We start from the raw sequence: 23,306 nt of genomic DNA, 5'->3' as shown, positions 1-23,306 counted from the left end.
ATACATACATAATCCTTTCTATTTTATACATGACTGTATATTTTGTGCCACCATACATACATAATCCTTTCTATTTTATACATTACTGTATATTTTGTGCCAACATACAAACATACATAATCCTTTCTATTTTATACATTACTGTATATTTTGTGCCAACATACAAACATACATAATCCTTTCTATTTTATACATCACTGTATATTTTGTGCCACCATACAAACATACATAATCCTTTCTATTTTATACATTACTGTATATTTTGTGCCAACATACAAACATACATAATCCTTTCTATTTTATACATGACTGTATATTTTGTGCCACCATACAAACATACATAATCCTTTCTATTTTATACATTACTGTATATTTTGTGCCACCATACATACATACATAATCCTTTCTATTTTATACATGACTGTATATTTTGTGCCACCATACATACATAATCTTTTCTATTTTATACATTACTGTATATTTTGTGCCACCATACATACATAATCCTTTCTATTTTATACATTACTGTATATTTTGTGCCACCATACATACATAATCCTTTCTATTTTATACATTACTGTATATTTTTGTGCCAACATACAAACATACATAATCCTTTCTATTTTATACATTACTGTATATTTTGTGCCACCATACATACATACATAATTCCTTTCTATTTTATACATGACTGTATATTTTGTGCCACCATTACATACATAATCCTTTCTATTTTATACATTACTGTATATTTTGTGCCACCATACATACATAATCCTTTCTATTTTATACATTACTGTATATTTTGTGCCACCATACATACATAATCCTTTCTATTTTATACATTACTGTATATTTTGTGCCAACATACAAACATACATAATCCTTTCTATTTTATACATTACTGTATAATTTGTGCCACCATACATTCATACATAATCCTTTCTATTTTATACATGACTGTATATTTTGTGCCACCATACATACATAATCCTTTTCTATTTTATACATTACTGTATATTTTGTGCCACCATACATACATAATCCTTTCTATTTTATACATTACTGTATATTTTGTGCCACCATATATACATACATAATCCTTTCTATTTTATACATTACTGTATATTTTGTGCCAACATACAAACATACATAATCCTTTCTATTTTATACATTACTGTATATTTTTGTGCCACCATACATACATACATAATCCTTTCTATTTTATACATTACTGTATATTTTTGTGCACATACATACATACATAATCCTTCTATTTTATACATGACTGTATATTTTGTGCCACCATACATACATAATCCTTTCTATTTTATACATGACTGTATATTTTGTGCCACCATACAAACATACATAATCCTTTCTATTTTATACATTACTGTATATTTTGTGCCACCATACATACATACATAATCCTTTCTATTTTATACATTACTGTATATTTTGTGCCACCATACATACATACATAATCCTTTCTATTTTATACATTACTGTATATTTTGTGCCACCATACATACATAATCCTTTCTATTTTATACATTACTGTATATTTTTGTGCCACCATACATACATTACATAATCCTTTCTATTTTATACATGACTGTATATTTTGTGCCACCATACAAACATACATAATCCTTTCTATTTTATACATTACTGTATATTTTGTGCCACCATACATACATACATAATCCTTTCTATTTTATACATTACTGTATATTTTGTGCCACCATACAATACATACATAATCCTTTCTATTTTATACATGACTGTATATTTTGTGCCACCATACATACATAATCCTTTCTATTTTATACATTACTGTATATTTTGTGCCAACATACAAACATACATAATCCTTTCTATTTTATACATGACTGTATATTTTGTGCCACCATACAAACATACATAATCCTTTTCTATTTTATACATTACTGTATATTTTTTGCCAACATTACAAACATACATAATCCTTTCTATTTTATACATTACTGTATATTTTGTGCCACCATACATACATAATCCTTTCCTATTTTATACATTACTGTATATTTTGTGCCACCATACATACATACATAATCCTTTCTATTTTATACATTACTGTATATTTTGTGCCACCATACATACATAATCCTTTCTATTTTATACATTACTGTATATTTGTGCCACCATACATACATAATCCTTTCTATTTTATACATTACTGTATATTTTGTGCCACCATACATACATACATAATCCTTTCTATTTTATACATGACTGTATATTTTTGTGCCACCATACATACATAATCCTTTCTATTTTATACATTACTGTATATTTTGTGCCACCATACATACATACATAATCCTTTCTATTTTATACATTACTGTATATTTTGTGCCACCATACATACATACATAATCCTTTCTATTTATACATTACTGTATATTTTGTTGCCACCATACATACATAATCCTTTCTATTTTATACATTACTGTATATTTTGTGCCAACATACAAACATACATAATCCTTTCTATTTTATACATGACTGTATATTTTGTGCCACCATACATACATACATAATCCTTTCTATTTTATACATTACTGTATATTTTGTGCCACCATACATACATACATAATCCTTTCTATTTTATACATGACTGTATATTTGTGGCCACCATACATACATAATCCTTTCTATTTTATACATTACTGTATATTTTGTGCCACCATACATACATACATAATCCTTTCTATTTTATACATGACTGTATATTTTGTGCCACCATACAAACATACATAATCCTTTCTATTTTATACATTACTGTATATTTTGTGCCACCATACATACATACATAATCCTTTCTATTTTATACATTACTGTATATTTTGTGCCACCATACATACATACATAATCCTTTCTATTTTATACATGACTGTATATTTTGTGCCACCATACATACATAATCCTTTCTATTTTATACATTACTGTATATTTTGTGCCACCATACAAACATAATCCTTTCTATTTTATACATGACTGTATATTTTGTGCCACCATACATACATACATAATCCTTTCTATTTTATACATTACTGTATATTTTGTGCCACATACAAACATACATAATCCTTTCTATTTTATACATTACTGTATATTTTGTGCCACCATACATACATAATCCTTTCTATTTTATACATTACTGTATATTTTGTGCCACCATACATACATACATAATCCTTTCTATTTTATACATGACTGTATATTTTGTGCCACCATACAACCATACATAATCCTTTCTATTTTATACATTACTGTATATTTTGTGCCACCATACATACATACATAATCCTTTCTATTTTATACATTACTGTATATTTGTGCCACCATACATACATACATAATCCTTTCTATTTTATACATGACTGTATATTTTGTGCCACCATACATACATAATCCTTTCTATTTTATACATTACTGTATATTTTGTGCCAACATACAAACATACATAATCCTTTCTATTTTATACATGACTGTATATTTTGTCCCACCATACAAACATACTTAATCCTTTCTATTTTTATACATTACTGTATATTTTGTGCCACCATACATACATACATAATCCTTTCTATTTTATACATGACTGTATATTTTGTGCCACCATACATACATAATCCTTTCTATTTTATACATTACTGTATATTTTGTGCCACCATACAAACATAATCCTTTCTATTTTATACATGACTGTATATTTTGTGCCACCATACAAACATAATCCTTTCTATTTTATACATTACTGTATATTTTGTGCCAACATACAAACATACATAATCCTTTCTATTTTATACATTACTGTATATTTTGTGCCACCATACATACATAATCCTTTCTATTTTATACATTACTGTATATTTTGTGCCACCATACATACATACATAATCCTTTCTATTTTATACATGACTGTATATTTTGTGCCACCATACAAACATACATAATCCTTTCTATTTTATACATGACTGTATATTTTGTGCCACCATACATACATACATAATCCTTTCTATTTTATACATTACTGTATATTTTGTGCCACATACAAACATACATAATCCTTTCTATTTTATACATTACTGTATATTTTGTGCCACCATACATACATAATCCTTTCTATTTTATACATTACTGTATATTTTGTGCCACCATACATACATACATTATCCTTTCTATTTTATACATTACTGTATATTTTGTGCCACCATACATACATAATCCTTTCTATTTTATACATGACTGTATATTTTGTGCCACCATACAAACATAATCCTTTCTATTTTATACATTACTGTATATTTTGTGCCACCATACAAACATACATAATCCTTTCTATTTTATACATGACTGTATATTTTGTGCCACCATACATACATAATCTTTTCTATTTTATACATTACTGTATATTTTGTGCCACCATATATACATAATCCTTTCTATTTTATACATTACTGTATATTTTGTGCCACCATACATACATACATAATCCTTTCTATTTTATACATGACTGTATATTTTGTGCCACCATACATACATAATCCTTTCTATTTTATACATGACTGTATATTTTGTGCCACCATACAAACATAATCCTTTCTATTTTATACATTACTGTATATTTTGTGCCACCATACAAACATACATAATCCTTTCTATTTTATACATGACTGTATATTTTGTGCCACCATACAAACATACATAATCCTTTCTATTTTATACATTACTGTATATTTTGTGCCACCATACAAACATACATAATCCTTTCTATTTTATACATGACTGTATATTTTGTGCCACCATACAAACATAATCCTTTCTATTCTATACATTACTGTATATTTTGTGCCAACATACAAACATACATAATCCTTTCTATTTTATACATGACTGTATATTTTGTGCCACCATACAAACATACATAATCCTTTCTATTTTATACATTACTGTATATTTTGTGCCACCATACAAACATAATCCTTTCTATTTTATACATTACTGTATATTTTGTGCCAACATACAAACATACATAATCCTTTCTATTTTATACATTACTGTATATTTTGTGCCACCATACATACATAATCCTTTCTATTTTATACATTACTGTATATTTTGTGCCACCATACATACATAATCCTTTCTATTTTATACATTACTGTATATTTTGTGCCACCATACATACATAATCCTTTCTATTTTATACATGACTGTATATTTTGTGCCACCATACAAACATACATAATCCTTTCTATTTTATACATTACTGTATATTTTGTGCCACCATACATACATACATAATCCTTTCTATTTTATACATGACTGTATATTTTGTGCCACCATACATACATAATCCTTTCTATTTTATACATGACTGTATATTTTGTGCCACCATACAAACATACATAATCCTTTCTATTTTATACATTACTGTATATTTTGTGCCACCATACAAACATACATAATCCTTTCTATTTTATACATTACTGTATATTTTGTGCCACATACAAACATACATAATCCTTTCTATTTTATACATTACTGAATATTTTGTGCCACCATACAAACATACATAATCCTTTCTATTTTATACATCACTGTATATTTTGTGCCACCATACATACATACATAATCCTTTCTATTTTATACATTACTGTATATTTTGTGCCACCATACATACATACATAATCCTTTCTATTTTATACATTACTGTGATACCATGTGCTATCTCACTCGACAACGTTCGCCAACCCAAATGTTGTGTGCCATGGATTTCTTTTTTCATATTCTTTTGTTCTGGACGTATCATAGTCTCTCACACATTTGCGACTGCCAAGGGGTGTGCACTGGCTCACATCTATAAAAATAAAACGAAACAAAAGAAAACAGACTCCAACACTTTCTACAAATATTAGTTGGACTCTGGATGTGAGTATGTGACACAATGAACCCTATGCACACTAACATCATAAGCTACATTCTGTCGAGGCTGTGTTTGTTAGTTGCTTGATCAATTCATTTTTCCATCTGCTCCGAACCATAATCTGTGTGCGACTTGGTTCAACTGGCAACTCTCATCAACTGTGTTCAACTAGCCACTGTCCTCAACTGGATCATAGTCCACCACTGGAAACCCAAGATTATCCACAAATTGCTAACAACAGTCATAAAACTATCATAAAACTCATTGCCAATCATAAAACTAACTTTAGAATATATTAATCTTCTTTGTCCCAAACATTGCCACACCTCAGCTTGTTTTTGTATTCCTTGATGTACAACTTCAACATTTAGGGAGTTGCCAATAGCATTGCAATAATTATTCGTTCTTTGATCGATGGTATCAGAAAATAAATACGGTAAAAATCTAATCAAATAACTTTTTTGTATTACACCGTCTGTCAATTTGTTAAATATCTAGGCAGCAAATACAAAACAAACATAAAATAATTATCAAATGTATCAAAAGGCTATTTGAATAAAAATTAAGAACCTGACACCAAGAATCTGTATGGGAAGAAACAACTTGACCAATTGTCAAAAATAAGATAAGTTAATTGTGTTTTATATGAGAACTAGCGGGGGTACCCGGCGTTGCCCGAGTGTTTGTTTCCGGGACGGGGGGATGGGGGGGGGGAGTTTTAAAAAATGTTATGGTAGGTAAGTAGGAAGGATCAAACCCGGAGTCATGAGTAAAAGTAGGAAAATAAAGTGTGAAAAAAAAAAAAAAAACATCTGCAACGTTAACAGTTCGGCCACCAAGAAAAGTCCATTCCAGTTGTTTAGGAAAAAAAAAAAAAAAAAAAAAAACGACTACGGTAGGTCGGCGCGAACGTGAAAATATAATGCGAATTGTCCAGCACGCTAACCACTACGCCACAGAGCACTGCAGCTTAGTTTAGTGATTTTAAATAACTTCACATGAAAGAACTACGAAGCCAAACCGGTGTTCTCTTCTCAACTGTTCCTTGTGAACGATCCCCAAACGGTGTTAAGTGGTGGCAGGGGGAGGAGGAATTTATTAGAGAGAAAATATTTTACCACTTCCATTGATCTTAACCGATTTTGGCCGTGACTTCTCAGCAGAAAAAGTATAGAAATCTAAGATTATCGAGGAATTTGAGAAATAATAAGCCTATAACACACCTCAGATATTGTTCTGCCGTTTGTGCATATTATATTTGCATGAAATATCTTGATTTTTAATCCTATTAATGTCAAAATCAGACGGGAAAAAATGAGTTCATTTTATTTATATAGAGATTACCACTTATCAAAGCCTGAAGTCCACTTGAGGATAAGACTATCCACAAACTGCTCCCAACAGTCATAGAAGTATCATAAAACTTATTTCCAATCCTAAAACTAACTGTAAAATATATGCATCTTCTTTGTTTCCAATTAACTGTCACACCTTAATGAACACTCTACTCGAGCTTTCTTTTGTCTTCCTTGTGTTGGATAGCGAGGGTGAGAATATATTATGACTCTCCACCTTGCATCGATTACTTTGACCTCATTCCATAAAGGGAAGTATGTACCTTTTTCTATCCATATGTGATCAGCTAGTCCTGTCTTTTCAACCTCTCCTTGTGTCACGGCTTTACGGTGTTCTTCTAGCCTTACCTTTAGGGGGGCGACCAGTCTCACCTTTGTATACTTTTCCACATTTGCAGGAAATCTCATATACAGTTTTTTGCCATGAGACTTTCGGTCGGGGATTTGACTTGTACTGGGTGTTTTTTGAGAGTCAAATCACTTTTGAATATTGTTCTGATGTTATATGGACTGCATATTTAAAAAAATATTTTTGAACAGGCCCTTTATATATATGTGCACACTATGGCAAGTTTTTGGATATTGTCCATTGGTGTTTGCTCTAGGCGACTCAAGGAAGCAGTACATATGCTAAAAAAGGAAAAAGAAAAATTACTAAGCAGACTAAGCCTGGAATTTAGTAACATTTGGAAGACTAATTGTAAAATAAACAAATATTGTACACCATTATCCTCATCTTTTTCTTAATGGTTTCACAACATTTCGGCTAACTATTCCTCTGGCCTTCATCAGGTGGTAACCGTGACAGATAGGAACTCTGAATCTCCTGACTGTATCCACTGCAATTACTGCCTTCCGTAGTTGTCATCTTACGACGTTTCGGCCAAGTAAGCCTCTGGCCGGCTTTGGGTAGGATTGAAACCGCTATCTTCAGACAATTCTTATCTAGAACCGTAAAGAGGCTTTATTGGCCAAAACGTGGTGAGACGACAACAACTATGGAAGGCAGTAATTGCAGTGGATGCAGTCAGGAGATTCAGAGTTCCTATCTGTTGCGGTTACCACTTGACGAAGGCCAGAGGAATAGTTGGCCAAAACATCATGAAACAACTAAGAAAAAGATGAGGATAATGGTCTGCAATAAGTAAAATTAATAAAACAATACTCATCGCAATAATGAATTCTAATTAAATAAAATATTGTACATCCTAAAAGTTTTGGTGATAGATTGGTTGGTTGGTTGTTTTTGTTTTACAGCATATCAACCCTTTTCAGGTTATTTACTGCCGAATCCGGTGATTTTGAGTAAAAAATTTTTAATAGAATATATTTGTTTTTTTGCAAGTCAGTTTCTATTTAACCCATAGTTGGGACCCTAACAGGTACTACCACTCCGGGTCAGAGTGAACCTGGGAGCAATGGCAATTAAAGGGTGGCTCCACACTCCCCCAGAGCCCGCAAGCTGGGGCCTCACCATCGGATATAGTTTAAGGTCATATCCAGGACCTTTGGTGATGGAAGCGAGATAATTCTCCTGTTGATCTTTATCAGAGTTGTCTCCCCTTTGTCAACCATTTTTTTTTCTTACAGACTAAAAAGTGGAGACTGACTCACAGAAATACAAAAATATCTACTGAACCAGTAACTTTTCTCCTTTCTTTTCCAAACAACAACTGGCATGCCTGATGAAGGTCAAAGGACAATCTGACCGACTCATTGCACTAATAACACTCAAGATGAGAGTAATAATCTAATCAATACAAGTAATATCACATTCCTTTGTCGGAAGTAAATAAATTTAATCCACATGTGTTTTGTATTGCTGTACTACATGTTTCATTATTGTTATTGAATTTTGGTAGCGGTAGAAGTAATAAAACTCTCAGACGATCTATAGATTAACAAGGATCATTAGTACTTACTTGACAAGAAGCTTGAAGATTACCAAAAGCCGGGGAAAGAATTTCTGAAAATAAAAAATAGATCATTATTCACTTAAGGTTCATCTTGGTGCAAGTCCACAGTTCAACCTAAATAAAAAAACAAAAAATACAGAAAAATCTTTCTGATGTCTTCCGTCACGGAATGGAAAAGTTATATTCTAAAAGTGATTTTTATTTAAAATTCAACTTGATTAAAAAGACAAAAATACAGAAAACACAGACTAATTTTTATGATCGACCCGTCATGGAACAAAGATGTTATATTTAAAAAAAAATCACAGAGATTGATCAATTTAGGTGATTTTTGAAATACAATATCTTTATTCTATAACAAGTAAATACATCAAAGATTTTTCAATATTCATTTTTTTTTTTTTTTTAATTGTTGCCTGCTCTTGTTTGTTTTTTTTTTGTTTTTTTTCAAGATGGTGATGCCTTTTCCCAACTCCTACCCCTCCCACACACACAAAAAAATTTGATTTTCTTAGTTCAAAACAAAACTACTTGACCAATTTACATGATTTTTGGAATATAACATCTTCATTCCGTGCACCTGAATCTCTATAAGATTAAACAGTTTATTATACTGACATTAAGACTGTACAAAATATAAGCAGTTTAGATGGTTAATATACTTGCCTTTAAATAAACTTTTGAATGCGTGAACGAGTGTGGCATCTGCGACGCTACAATCGACACACGCATTCAGCTAGAACAAGATGGCATCCAGAGAAAACCATTAGGGAGACAGGTTTTAATGTCATAAAAACTACTTGTCAGCAACAATTTTAAATATGATATTAGTTCAAAACAAACCTGAATAACTCTAAACATCAACTTTTTAAAGGCAAGTCTTTAGTTGGTCCACTAGAGCATTTTTACCTAATGTTATAAACTTTGTTTCATTAAAAAGTCAAACTTGTTTAATAAATGCTTTTGTAATGTTAAATGTTTTGCATTGGTTTTAGCATCCCAAATTCTCGTATGCAAAAATGAATTAAAAATTTTCAACTAAAATATATACCTACAGAATCTAAAATTTAAATATTTTTAAATAAAAACAGATAAATTGAAGTGTTTGCATGGAAAAACATTCAAATATCAACTTCTTTTTTTTTTGTTTCTTTTAAATAAAAATTAAAATGATTCTAAATATAACGAAATGAAAAAGTTTTAAACTTAAAAAAAAAAATGAATCTGGCTGAAAAAGCTACAGTGCAATTTGATATTTATTTTTAGTTTTCATATTTCCTATTTGTTAATAATAATAATAATAATCCAAGAATGGTTTTATAAGAGAATATTCCTTTACCAATAATTCACTTGAATATCCAAATTGTATGTAAGTATGTGTCCTTAACTTATTGGTGTGTTCATATTCTTTCATTAAATGTTGATGAGAACAAATGTTAAATTCGTATGAACATGTTATGAATATTTTAATTAACCATATTTATTTGGATTTAAAGTTTACTAGCAAGCATTTTTGCTGGACTTAGAGAATGATTTTATGATGAAAAAACAATATCAACTGAGCCTAAAAAGGAGGAGGTAATGACTGAAAAGATATGATGAAAAAATTACTGCTCATTTACTCAGTAATTATGTCTGATTTCTTCAATCTTTACACATTGTTTGTGTTTCAATAAGAACTAACCAATCAGATGAAAGCACTCTCTCCTACCAACCAATCATAAACCAGAATCACTCCATAAAATATACTGAATTCCTGCACACAACTTTTTGTCTCCACGCAGAAAGCAACCCTGCTGTTTGTCTACATCTTTGCAAACTTTTACAATTCAAAGCTTCTCTGGATTGATGCTACCATTTTGTTTGAAAGAACATCTAAAATTATAAAAATGGCTTACGACTAACAATTCTTTCCTTCATGTACCATGTAAATGTAAATGAGATTGCGATATTGTTGTCATAATGAGGGTATGATTGCAAAAAGATTGGAAGGTTCTATATATAAACATGAGTGATAAGAACTGGCCAATGGGATGGAACCATGCTCTTACACCAGCCAATCAGAAACCAGAATCATTCCATAAAATGTACTGCCTTCAGAATTCCTGCACATAACTTTCCATTTTCACACAGGAAGGAACTTTGCTCTTCATTTGAAAACTTCCACAATTTAAAACTTTTCTGGATTGATACTGTCATTTTGTTTAAAATAACATTTCTCTTCTACAACTAAATTTGCCTACAACTCAAAAGTATGCAATCTTTTTCACTGAGCAAAACTGATGTGTGTCTCTCTTATTAACACATGAGAATGATTGAGTGACTTTGAGGAATTAGGATGATTATTTTTTTCTTGATGATGTTGCTAGGAGACAACAATGTTCAACACAAGGGTCCCCTCCATGACACTGACCTCTCCCACTACAAACTCCACCCTTCGTGACTTACCTGAAATGTCGAAGGCAAATGAGGAATTATATTTGTCATCGATTCCTTTCACTTGAGTGAGGAAAAAACTGAACGGCTGGGCTTGTTCATACTTTTTCTTAATGAGTTTCTCGTCAGCTGTCAATCCATCAGAACTTTTTGTTTTCTTTGGCAATGGACTCTGCTCAAAATCTTCATCTGAAATAAAAAGAAGTTTATTTTACTTTTACTGGCTTTGTCAGTGCATTTCGCAAAGTTTGCGACTGGAAATACTTAAATCCAAAATGTTATCAGGTCAATGCAAAACTTTTTACAAATTTAAAATTTCGTTTTGAAAATGAAAAACTGTATTTTTTTTAAATCTTTATTCATAACAATAACAACCTTTGTTCTCAATGAGTTGACTTCATTTGTCAACAATGCCTCGCTTGTAAAATTCTTAAGATTTTGATATGAAATATGAATCGAACTAACGTCATCAAAATGGTTTTGTAATTCTAAAAACAAGTGATAAATCGAGGAGGCTACGTCAAGAGAATATTTAGAATGGAGTGAGATTTCTCAACGAAATTCTATTACACAAAAATATGAATGACGTTTTAATAATCTGAAAGAAAAAATTATCAATCAATCAAGTAATAACAATATGCATAAACTGACAAAATCTTTTGTATCAACCTGATAAATATTTAACATTTCAGTAATAATTGTGTCTTAAAACACAAGACAACAATTTTCGAATATCAACATTTTAATAATTTGTACATATGTATATGAGAATAATTTGTACATATATATGTATATGATGAGAATAATTTGTACATATATATATGATGAGAATAATTTGTACATATATATATGTATATGATGAGAATAATTTGTACATATATATATGTAGATGATGAGAATAATTTGTAAATATATATGTATATGATGAGAATAATTTGTACATATATATATATGATGAGAATAATTTGTACATATATATGTATATGATGAGAATAATTTGTACATATATATGTATATGATGAGAATAATTTGTACATATATATGTATATGATGAGAATAATTTGTACATATATATGTATATGATGAGAATAATTTGTACATATATATGTATATGATGAGAATAATTTGTACATATATATGTATATGATGAGAATAATTTGTACATATATACGTATATGATTAGAATAATTTGTACATATATATGTATATGATGAGAATAATTTGTACATATATATGTATATGATGAGAATAATTTGTACATATATATGTATATGATGAGAATAATTTGTACATATATATGTATATGATGAGAATAATTTGTACATATATACGTATATGATGAGAATAATTTGCACATATATATGTATATGATGAGAATAATTTGTACATATATACGTATATGATTAGAATAATTTGTACATATATATATGTATATGATGAGAATAATTTGTACATATATATGTATATGATTAGAATAATTTGTACATATATATGTATATGATGAGAATAATTTGTACATATATACGTATATGATTAGAATAATTTGTACATATATATGTATATGATGAGAATAATTTGTACATATATATGTATATGATGAGAATAATTTGCACATATATATGTATATGATGAGAATAATTTGTACATATATATGTATATGATGAGAATAATTTGTACATATATATGTATATGATGAGAATAATTTGTACATATATATGTATATGATGAGAATAATTTGTACATATATACGTATATGATGAGAATAATTTGTACATATATACGTATATGATGAGAATAATTTGTACATATATATGTATATGATGAGAATAATTTGTACATATATATGTATATGATGAGAATAATTTGTACATATATATGTATATGATGAGAATAATTTGTACATATATATGTATATGATGAGAATAATTTGTACATATATATGTATATGATTAGAATAATTTGTACATATATATGTATATGATGAGAATAATTTGCACATATATATGTATATGATGAGAATAATTTGTACATATATATGTATATGATGAGAATAATTTGTACATATATATGTATATGATGAGAATAATTTGTACATATATATGTATATGATGAGAATAATTTGTACATATATATGTATATGATGAGAATAATTTGTACATATATACGTATATGATTAGAATAATTTGTACATATATATGTATATGATGAGAATAATTTGTACATATATATATATATGATGAGAATAATTTGTACATATATATGTATATGATGAGAATAATTTGTACATATATATGTATATGATGAGAATAATTTGTACATATATATGTATAGGATGAGAATAACTTGACCATATATATGTATATGATGAGAATAATTTGTACATATATACGTATATGAGAATAATTTGTACATATATACGTATATGATTAGAATAATTTCTACATATATACGTATATGAGAATAATTTGTACATATATATGTATATGATGAGAATAATTTGTACATATATATATGTATATGATGAGAATAATTTGTACATATATATATGTATATGATGAGAATAATTTGTACATATATATATGTATATGATGAGAATAATTTGTGCATATATATATGTATATGATGAGAATAATTTGTGCATATATATATGTATATGATGAGAATGATTTGCACATATATATGTATATGATGAGAATAATTTGTACATATATATATGTATATGATGAGAATAATTTGTACATATATATATGTATATGATGAGAATAATTTGTGCATATATATATGTATATGATGAGAATAATTTGTACATATATATGTATATGATGAGAATAATTTGTACATATATATGTATATGATGAGAATAATTTGTACATATATATATATATGATCAGAATAATTTGTACATATATATAACATTTCAGTCATAATTGTGTTGCAAACACAAGACAACAATTTTCGAATATCAACATTTTAGTAATTTGTACATATGTATATGAGAATAATTTGTACATATATATGTATATGATTAGTATAATTTGTACATATATATGTATATGATGAGAATAATTTGTACATATATATATATGATGAGAATAATTTGTACATATATATATGAGAATAATTTGTACATATATATATATGATGAGAATAATTTTTACATATATATGTATATGATGAGAATAATTTTTACATATATATGTATATGATGAGAATAATTTGTACATATATACGTATATGAGAATAATTTGTATATATATATGTATATGATAAGAATAATTTGTACATATATATATATATATGAGAATAATTTGTACATATATATGTATATGATGAGAATAATTTGTGCATATATATATGTATATGATGAGAATAATTTGTGCATATATATATGTATATGATGAGAATAATTTGTGCATATATATATGTATATGATGAGAATAATTTGTACATATATATATGTATATAATGAGAATAATTTGTACATATATACGTATATGATGAGAATAATTTGTACATATATATATGTATATGAGAATAATTTGTACATATATATGTATATGATTAGAATAATTTGTACATATATATGTATATGATGAGAATAATTTGTACATATATACGTATATGATTAGAATAATTTGTACATATATATGTATATGATGAGAATAATTTGTACATATATATGTATATGGTGAGAATAATTTGTACATATATATGTATATGATGAGAATAATTTGTACATTTGTATATGATGAGAATAATTTGTACATATATATGTATATGATGAGAATAATTTGTACATATATATGGATATGATGAGAATAATTTGTACATATATATGTATATGATGAGAATAATTTGTACATATATACGTATATGATTAGAATAATTTGTACATATATATGTATATGATGAGAATAATTTGTACATATATATGTATATGATGAGAATAATTTGTACATTTGTATATGATGAGAATAATTTGTACATATATATATATATGATGAGAATGATTTGTACATATATATATGTATATGATGAGAATAATTTGTACATATATATGTATATGATTAGAATAATTTGTACATATATATGTATATGATGAGAATAATTTGTACATATATATGTATATGATGAGAATAATTTGTACATATATATGTATATGATTAGAATAATTTGTACATATATATGTATATGATGAGAATAATTTGTACATTTGTATATGATGAGAATAATTTGTACATATATATATATATGATGAGAATAATTTGTACATATATATATGTATATGATGAGAATAATTTGTACATATATATGTATATGATTAGAATAATTTGTACATATATATGTATATGATGAGAATAATTTGTACATATATACGTATATGATTAGAATAATTTGTACATATATATGTATATGATGAGAATAATTTGTACATATATATGTATATGATTAGAATAATTTGTACATTTGTATATGATGAGAATAATTTGTACATATATATATGTATATGATGAGAATAATTCGTACATATGTATGTATATGATGAGAATAATGGAAATAGTATTCCGACGAAACAGAGATAAAAAAGGAACAAACCAAGTTATGTGTTCATCAATGTTTCATCTTTATTTTGAGACTTCCTCTGGATGAAGGAAATTAAGAGAACAAAACACCAGTACAAATATTTGAAAATATATTTTTGATGTGACGAAATGTATGACTTTGTTCCATTTTAGAAACGAAAATTTCAGAAATTCAGGGGATTGGGGTTAGTGTTCTGAAAGAGAGTAAGATTTTTTCATATGTATAGGCAGGTGGGTAAGGTTGGAAGAGCGTTTTGTCCAACACACGTGTGGAGCTACTTTCTTTCATCTTCCCAGTCCTTATCTAACTATTCCTTTTCCAGCTTTCTTTCATCGTCTCTTCCCATTTATTTATCACCATTTAGAGGGGTGCTAGGGCTTTCCATTATAACGGTATGTGAAAATTAATCAGCAAATGTTTTAAGGAATGTTCAATAATTTGTTTTTATTAAATCACTTTAATTACTGTTAACATCCACAAAACTATTACATACGTATGGAAAAAATAGGACAATAAAATTATGTATGAATAATACCAAAAATTAATTTATGAACTGTTTAAAAAAATTGTTATGCAAATTAGGCATTCAAAGTCTGTCATTTGACCATTTATCACTACAATATATACAGTATTTCAAAATATTCTATTGGTGATTAAAATAAAAATAAGCGGTTTTGATGGTGATATGGGATAAATTAAAAAAACCTTCCGCATTTATTCATTTAGATGCTAACTGGAGTCCAAGGTAAGAATTAGAGTCACTGTGACTCGTAGAATACTTGAGCCACACTGATGATCTTGGTGAACATGAAATATATATGTGGGTATCAACAAAATTATTAAAATATATATATAGTAATCCACATACAGTACTGTTTTGCTGCTTCACAGCTCATCAGTGCTGCTAGACAGACAACTGCCTCAAGCCAGGATCGAAACCTGACTGCCCAAATGACAGTCAAGGCTTCTCACTACTGCGCTATATGGCTACTGCTGTGTGGGTAATGAATTTAACAATGTTTAGTTTGGACAGAGAGAGAGAGAGAGAGAAAGAGAGAGAAATAATTGTCTGAAGCCAGAACACAAGAACAACAATGGATAACGAACTCTTATAACGTAAGGGAAAGTATAGATATATAATCAGTTCTATGGAAAAGGAGTTAAATTTTCTAGAACTAAAGTAGAGTAAATAGGAGGTAAACAAAATGAACACGTTAATCATTTATATATTCAAAAGTAGAACCCTGGCATATGATTTTTTCAGGTTATGAGGTGAAATACAATGTTTTTCCGGTCCCTGGTTATGGTATTTGCCCCGCCTTATGGGGTTATTTATGTTATTTAATTATATACATGTGTATTAGATACTGTACTGTATTTTGTTATTAATTTTTAATATGTACTGTATAAAATTTTGCTTAGACCCTGCCATGCGGAGATTTCACCTCACGATCCCAACCCTGGAACGGATTAATGCCGTATCCTGGGGTTCTATTATATATCTACAGAATGCCAACATCAATATATTACAGATGAATGAGTCACCTGTGGAATTTCCACAGGTCCCACTAGTAGTATAATAATAAAATTTAACTTTCAAATTTCTATTACTTTATTGTACAATTATATCTATTGCAAATGAAGATTCAGTATCTATTTGAAATCATACGACAAAATTACTTTTATATACTGTACATTTATATCTCTATCTCTACTATTGTATAAAAGGGAACTTTGTGTGTCTGTGAGTTCGTTCCCTATGGACTCCAAAATGGCTGGGCAGATTTTTATGAAATTTCACACAAAGGTACTTTATGTGCCTGACAATGTTCTCAGATAGGTTTTGTATCAAAATGTCTTTCGATAAGTATCGATAATCAAAATAATCCGATGAAAGAAGGAACAGGCGATTTTGAGCAAAGTTAACACCTTACACAGCCTAACATCACAAGTGGATTTGAGAAGATTTATTACTACACAAGCAGAAAGACCCGACATATAAAATCAGCAATAGGTTCTTTGATATGACACGGGTGTGTTTGAAATGAATGTTTCTGCTTAGAGAACAACAGCACCATGATACTTGACTTTTGCACTTTAAACTTTCATTCAAGCCATTATATATAAGAAATTTTATAAAATCCACAGTAGGTTCTCTACGGTGCAATATAGACTACAATGTATTGTGGACTGAGTCACTGTGAGAGGCATGTAAAGCTTCCTCTCGGTGCACCGCGATGGACCCCCCCCCCCAACTAGAGCAGGTAATCAATCAATTTACTTGAAAAATAGGCGATTTCACCGATTTCAATAACAATAAAATATGAGTGCGAAACATTCGTTGATCATTTAATCCCGGGCAATGTCGGGTTTTCCTATTAGTCTATTAACAATGAAGATTTGGTATCTGTCTGAAGTCCTAATATGTCATTACTTCTATATATTGTGTTGTTATATCTATGGCTAATTGGAGATTTGTTATCTGTCTGAAGTTGTAGTTTAATAGAAATAGGTTACACTTTTGCTCTGCACAACGCCAAGTATTCCTGCTAGTAAGAAGTAATTTGTGTTTACAGTGGTTGCCGGCATAGTGATGCTTTGTTTAATCATGATAAAAAGCTCATTAATTCGGGTAATTTTGAAAAGACAATAAAAGTAAGAAGTCTGTACTTACCAAAATGTTCGTACTCTGCCCAATGCAACGGATTTTTTCTCGTACATTCGCTTCCGTATTTGCACTGCGGTTTACTCTTGCTGCCATTATTACTGTTACTAACGTGCTTCCGCTTGCTTTCTTTCACGGTCGACAAATCCCGATTCGTAACGTCCTTTCCCGGCTCTTTCTTTGACGTTGGGGTGACGGACGGCGAAGAGGATTTAGCTGACCAATGTTCGGACTTTCGAGATTCAGTTTTGGAAGCGCTATTTGTTGACGATTTGGAAAATGACGATGACGGCAATTTGGACGAAGAAGATGATTTAACTCTGGCTACTTTATTTGCAGGCACGCTATCAAAATTAAGGGCTTGCTCAAACGACAGCGAAGTCTCTGGTGCCTGGGTAGGCAAAACAACTGGGGATGGAGAGCGTGCTGGTGAAGATGACGGCGAGGGTGGCGGTGAAGGGGAGGGTGGGGGTGAAGGAGAAGACATCGGGGGTGGGGAAGGCGATGTCGGTTGTGGCACCAACTCATTTGGGTCAAGCTTGGCATTAGGAGGACTCGCATCCTCACCGCTATCTTCAGAATCACTGCCAAAAATATCACGGAGTTTTGAGGATTTTTTGGCACCACTCGTAGTTTTAGGAGTGGGTGTAGTAATACTTTTGGGTTTAACATTGGTAACAGTTTTGGGGGTGGTGACCTTTTCAGAGGTCACAGTCCGAGATGACAACTTAGCTGGGGCTTGATCGGTGTTAGAGAGGTGAAGCACATCCGAAAACAAGCTTGAACCATTGGATGATGACAGATTAGACTTAGAACGCTTCTCCGCTTTCTGTGATGCATCTGAATTCACTTTTGGAGATGAACTATGCTGCGAATAACTTTTCGCACGGTGGTTGGAATGGCTACTACTACCATTAGTGGATGAACTACTGTGTGAATGACTCTTGACATGATGGCTGGAGTGAGCACTGCCATTGCGGTCATGTCCAGAAGACACCTTCTTAGAGTCGAGTCTCTTTGAAGAAGATGAAGACAGAGATGATTTGTGACTATTTTGATGATCCTTATTGGATGATCGGATCTCTGTTTCTGAATCCGACCCACTATCAGAAATTACATGTGTCGCTTGTCTGGCTATCTTCGTTGCCATAGTAACAGGAGTTCTTTCGTCATCCGAGGAATTGGAAAAAAGATCCTTTGAACTGTCAAAATCTTGTGGATCAGGTTCGATTGTCACATCTGTGTCTGGATCCGTGGCTGCATCAGAGCCGGGATCTATTGTGGCATCCGAATCTGAACTGGACACTGCATGTCGACTATCATGGATTTTCTGTGATGCAGAAGTGTTTTCAGACTGAAAAATTAACAAAATTCAAAATTAATTCAAAATAGAAGCATAAAATTATTCACACGTGACATCATTTAGGTCTTCAGATTACAAATACGCAAACATTCACAATTTTATCTCCCATAGCATTTTTAGAATATACATAACAAAATGTCCCCTACAATTCTGTTTTATACTCATACTTAATAATCATTACATACTATTTTTTGCTTTATGTTGCAATGCAAGAGCATTTTGGTTCTTTTTCTACTTGTTGAGAAAAGTAGAAAGGTGCACAATCATCATCATAATAATAATAATAATAATAATAATAATCACTGGCTTTGCACGTAAACATATACTAGTTCTTGCAAGTCAGTTACCATAAAAATGCAGTTGTTGCATGAGAAAGTAAGTCAATTACCATAGAAACATAACATTGATTTAAGGATGTTCAGTCGTAGTTTAAAATACAAACACTTCCTTGTTCATTTAATTTCTATTTATTTTTAGTAGTTATTCACACCAAAAGTTATTCACACCAAAAGCCAGTTCTTGCTTATTTTGCTTATTCTTCTAATTTACTGATATGGATTCTTCTGACTACTGCTTTCATCTTGAGCACTATTTGCACAACATTTCCCAGAAAAAAGAAACGTTAATATGCAACTGTGTTTACAGAAAGGAAATAAACATGCACAGAAAAAGTCGAATGGACAACCACATGGTTGTATCTGAAAAACAAAACAAACTGGAAATTGTTGTATACTACAAAAGATTCCGGAGTTGGAGGTTGGGGGGTATCGAGAGCTTTAAATTTATCCCTGAAATAGGTATACAATTTAACAAGTAACATTATCAGTATTATGCAGGAAAGAAAACAAACAGAATACAAATTATAAGAGGGTCTAAATTATGAGAATATCCGAATAACAAGGAAGCCCAATGCAAAGGAGTTCAAAATTATATTTGGTTCATTCTTCCAAATGTCAGATTTGTTAAATAAATTTCTGAAATTTTGAGATGAAAATTGAATTCTTCAGACTATTATTCTCATCTGGAGTGTTTTTTTGTTTGTTTGTTTTTTTTTTACATAGGCATCACCACTTATCAAGGCCGATAGGCCACTCAAGGATAAGGGTTAAAGAGTGTAGAGTAGTCAAAAGGACAATATAGTAATCGATAGTGATGGAAGTTCGGTAAATTTGTTAAGTGGAACGGCTCATCAGAAACTTGTTTACGTTGGACTTGAAGATAACCATATTATAAACAGCTGGAAAGCAGGAAAACGGAAGACAATTCCACAGGCGTGCAGTTCTAAGAAAGAAGCTTTGATCATAGAATCTATGTTTAGCTTTAGGCACAGATAAAGAGTGGGGAAAATTATTGATAATGTTTTCAGCTAGTCTAGTGTTTCTTGTGAAAGTTTGGCGAGGGGGGACCATAGATTGAAGCTCAGTCGAACACTTTCCATGAAAATAACGATAAAGCAGAGACAAACTCGCAACATCTCTTCTGTAAGATAGAGGTTGCAGCGAAGAGAAAAGGACATCTCCCACCAGGCCACGAAGTCTATTTTGAACCCTATCAAGGCAGGACAAGTCTTTTCTAGCAGCTCCTGCCCATATGTGGCACCAGTATTCCATCCTTGGACGTATCTGGCTCTTATATAGATAGAGAATTGCATCAGCAGTGAGATATCTACTGGATCGATAGAAGGATCCCACCATTTTTCCAGCGGCCTTGGCAACAGATTTGATGTACGTATTCCATTTAAGATCAGGAGTAAAGGTCAAGCCCAGAAGCCTGTCAAAACTTGAGACCTCCCCAAGACGAGAGCCATTCATTTTAATTGATGCCAGATGGGGATCAGAATGTTGATGATGTAAAGATAGAAGCTTGGTTTTAGATGCATTAAAAGTAACCAGCCACTCCTTTCCCCATTGTACAACGTGATCAAGATCAGAGGAGAGAGAATCGGAGAGAACTTGGTCGTTTACTGTCTTAGATGTGCTACCATAGATGGTAGTGTCGTCAGCAAAAATGTCTACGAATGATGTAAGGATGTGATTTGGAAGATCATTAATGTAGATCAGGAAAAGAGTTGGGCCCAGGATGGACCCCTGAGGGACTCCAGCATTTATACTGTGAGCTTCTGATTCCACAACATTTCGGTTGATGTAACCTCTGGCTTGTCAAATTCGGAAATCTTTCTGTCAAACTCGGGAATCTGCACTGAATTTCATCCATAAGAACCTGTGGCATAGTGAATAAAGTACTTGGTAAAATTTAGTTAAAGTTACATTCTTCTGGAGATCGAAGGTTCAATCCGCAGCATGGGGGACACTCAAAGTATAATTGTGAATTACTTAGGACTTTTACCCAGTCATGACCGATGTCAAAATTAGTATAAATTCCAAAAGTTATGAAAAATGATCCAGCAAAAGAATAATTACTATTAAAAATAGAATTTATTAAATCATTATATGCTTTAATGATGAAGAGTTATGCAACCAATTCTGTATGACAAACCGGCTTATTTTTCTTGACTTAAATTAAGGGTCCACCATTTTTAAAGAACGTAATTGTGGATGATTTTTTCTTAAAAATGCATCCAGCATATCAACTAGATCATTTTTCATAATTTTTGGAATTTATACTAATTCTGACATGACAAGTACATGATAATGTGTTCACCTGAAATGCATTGGTTTAAAACATTACTTAGCTGCACGACCACCGAGTAATTCAATTATGGCTATTCAGATTCCTGTTCTCATCAGACGAAGCGTAATCAATATAAACTATTCATTATGCTTCGACTGCTGTAATCTCGGATCTTCTTCAGGTACATCTTTTTGAAGTTGGGAACATTTTATCGGATTTAATAACTAATACATCATTCATAGTTGGATTGAGAGGTTGCTGACATCGTGATTTTTATTTTCTTACAAAAACAAATACAAGAAAAATTTTATTTCAGTTTAAAAATGGAATAATTCTGTAAACTTAAAGCAAATATAAATATTAGTATTAATATTTATAC

The 23,306-nt window shown here is 30.5% G+C and overlaps 1 protein-coding gene across 2 annotated transcripts in view; it reads right to left on the bottom strand.

Annotated features, from left to right (window-relative positions):
- Positions 1–23,306, bottom strand: part of LOC145255684 (tyrosyl-DNA phosphodiesterase 1-like) — a 94,316-nt gene that overhangs the window by 44,904 nt on the left and 26,106 nt on the right. For both annotated transcript variants that reach the window (XM_080114248.1, XM_080114249.1), the window contains exons 2-4: positions 18,943–20,287; positions 11,697–11,873; positions 9,255–9,298 (exon numbers count right to left, since the gene is read on the bottom strand). In XM_080114248.1, the coding sequence (XP_079970374.1) occupies positions 9,255–9,298; positions 11,697–11,873; positions 18,943–20,287 (1,566 nt within the window). The remainder of the gene's footprint in view (positions 1–9,254; positions 9,299–11,696; positions 11,874–18,942; positions 20,288–23,306) is intronic.

The sequence above is a fragment of the Euprymna scolopes genome, chromosome 31 (genome assembly GCF_053919585.1).
Source record: "Euprymna scolopes isolate OS-2025 chromosome 31, ASM5391958v1, whole genome shotgun sequence".
In the NCBI taxonomy this organism is placed as follows: Eukaryota; Metazoa; Mollusca; class Cephalopoda; order Sepiida; family Sepiolidae; genus Euprymna; species Euprymna scolopes.
This window is presented reverse-complemented; position numbering and strand designations above follow the sequence as displayed.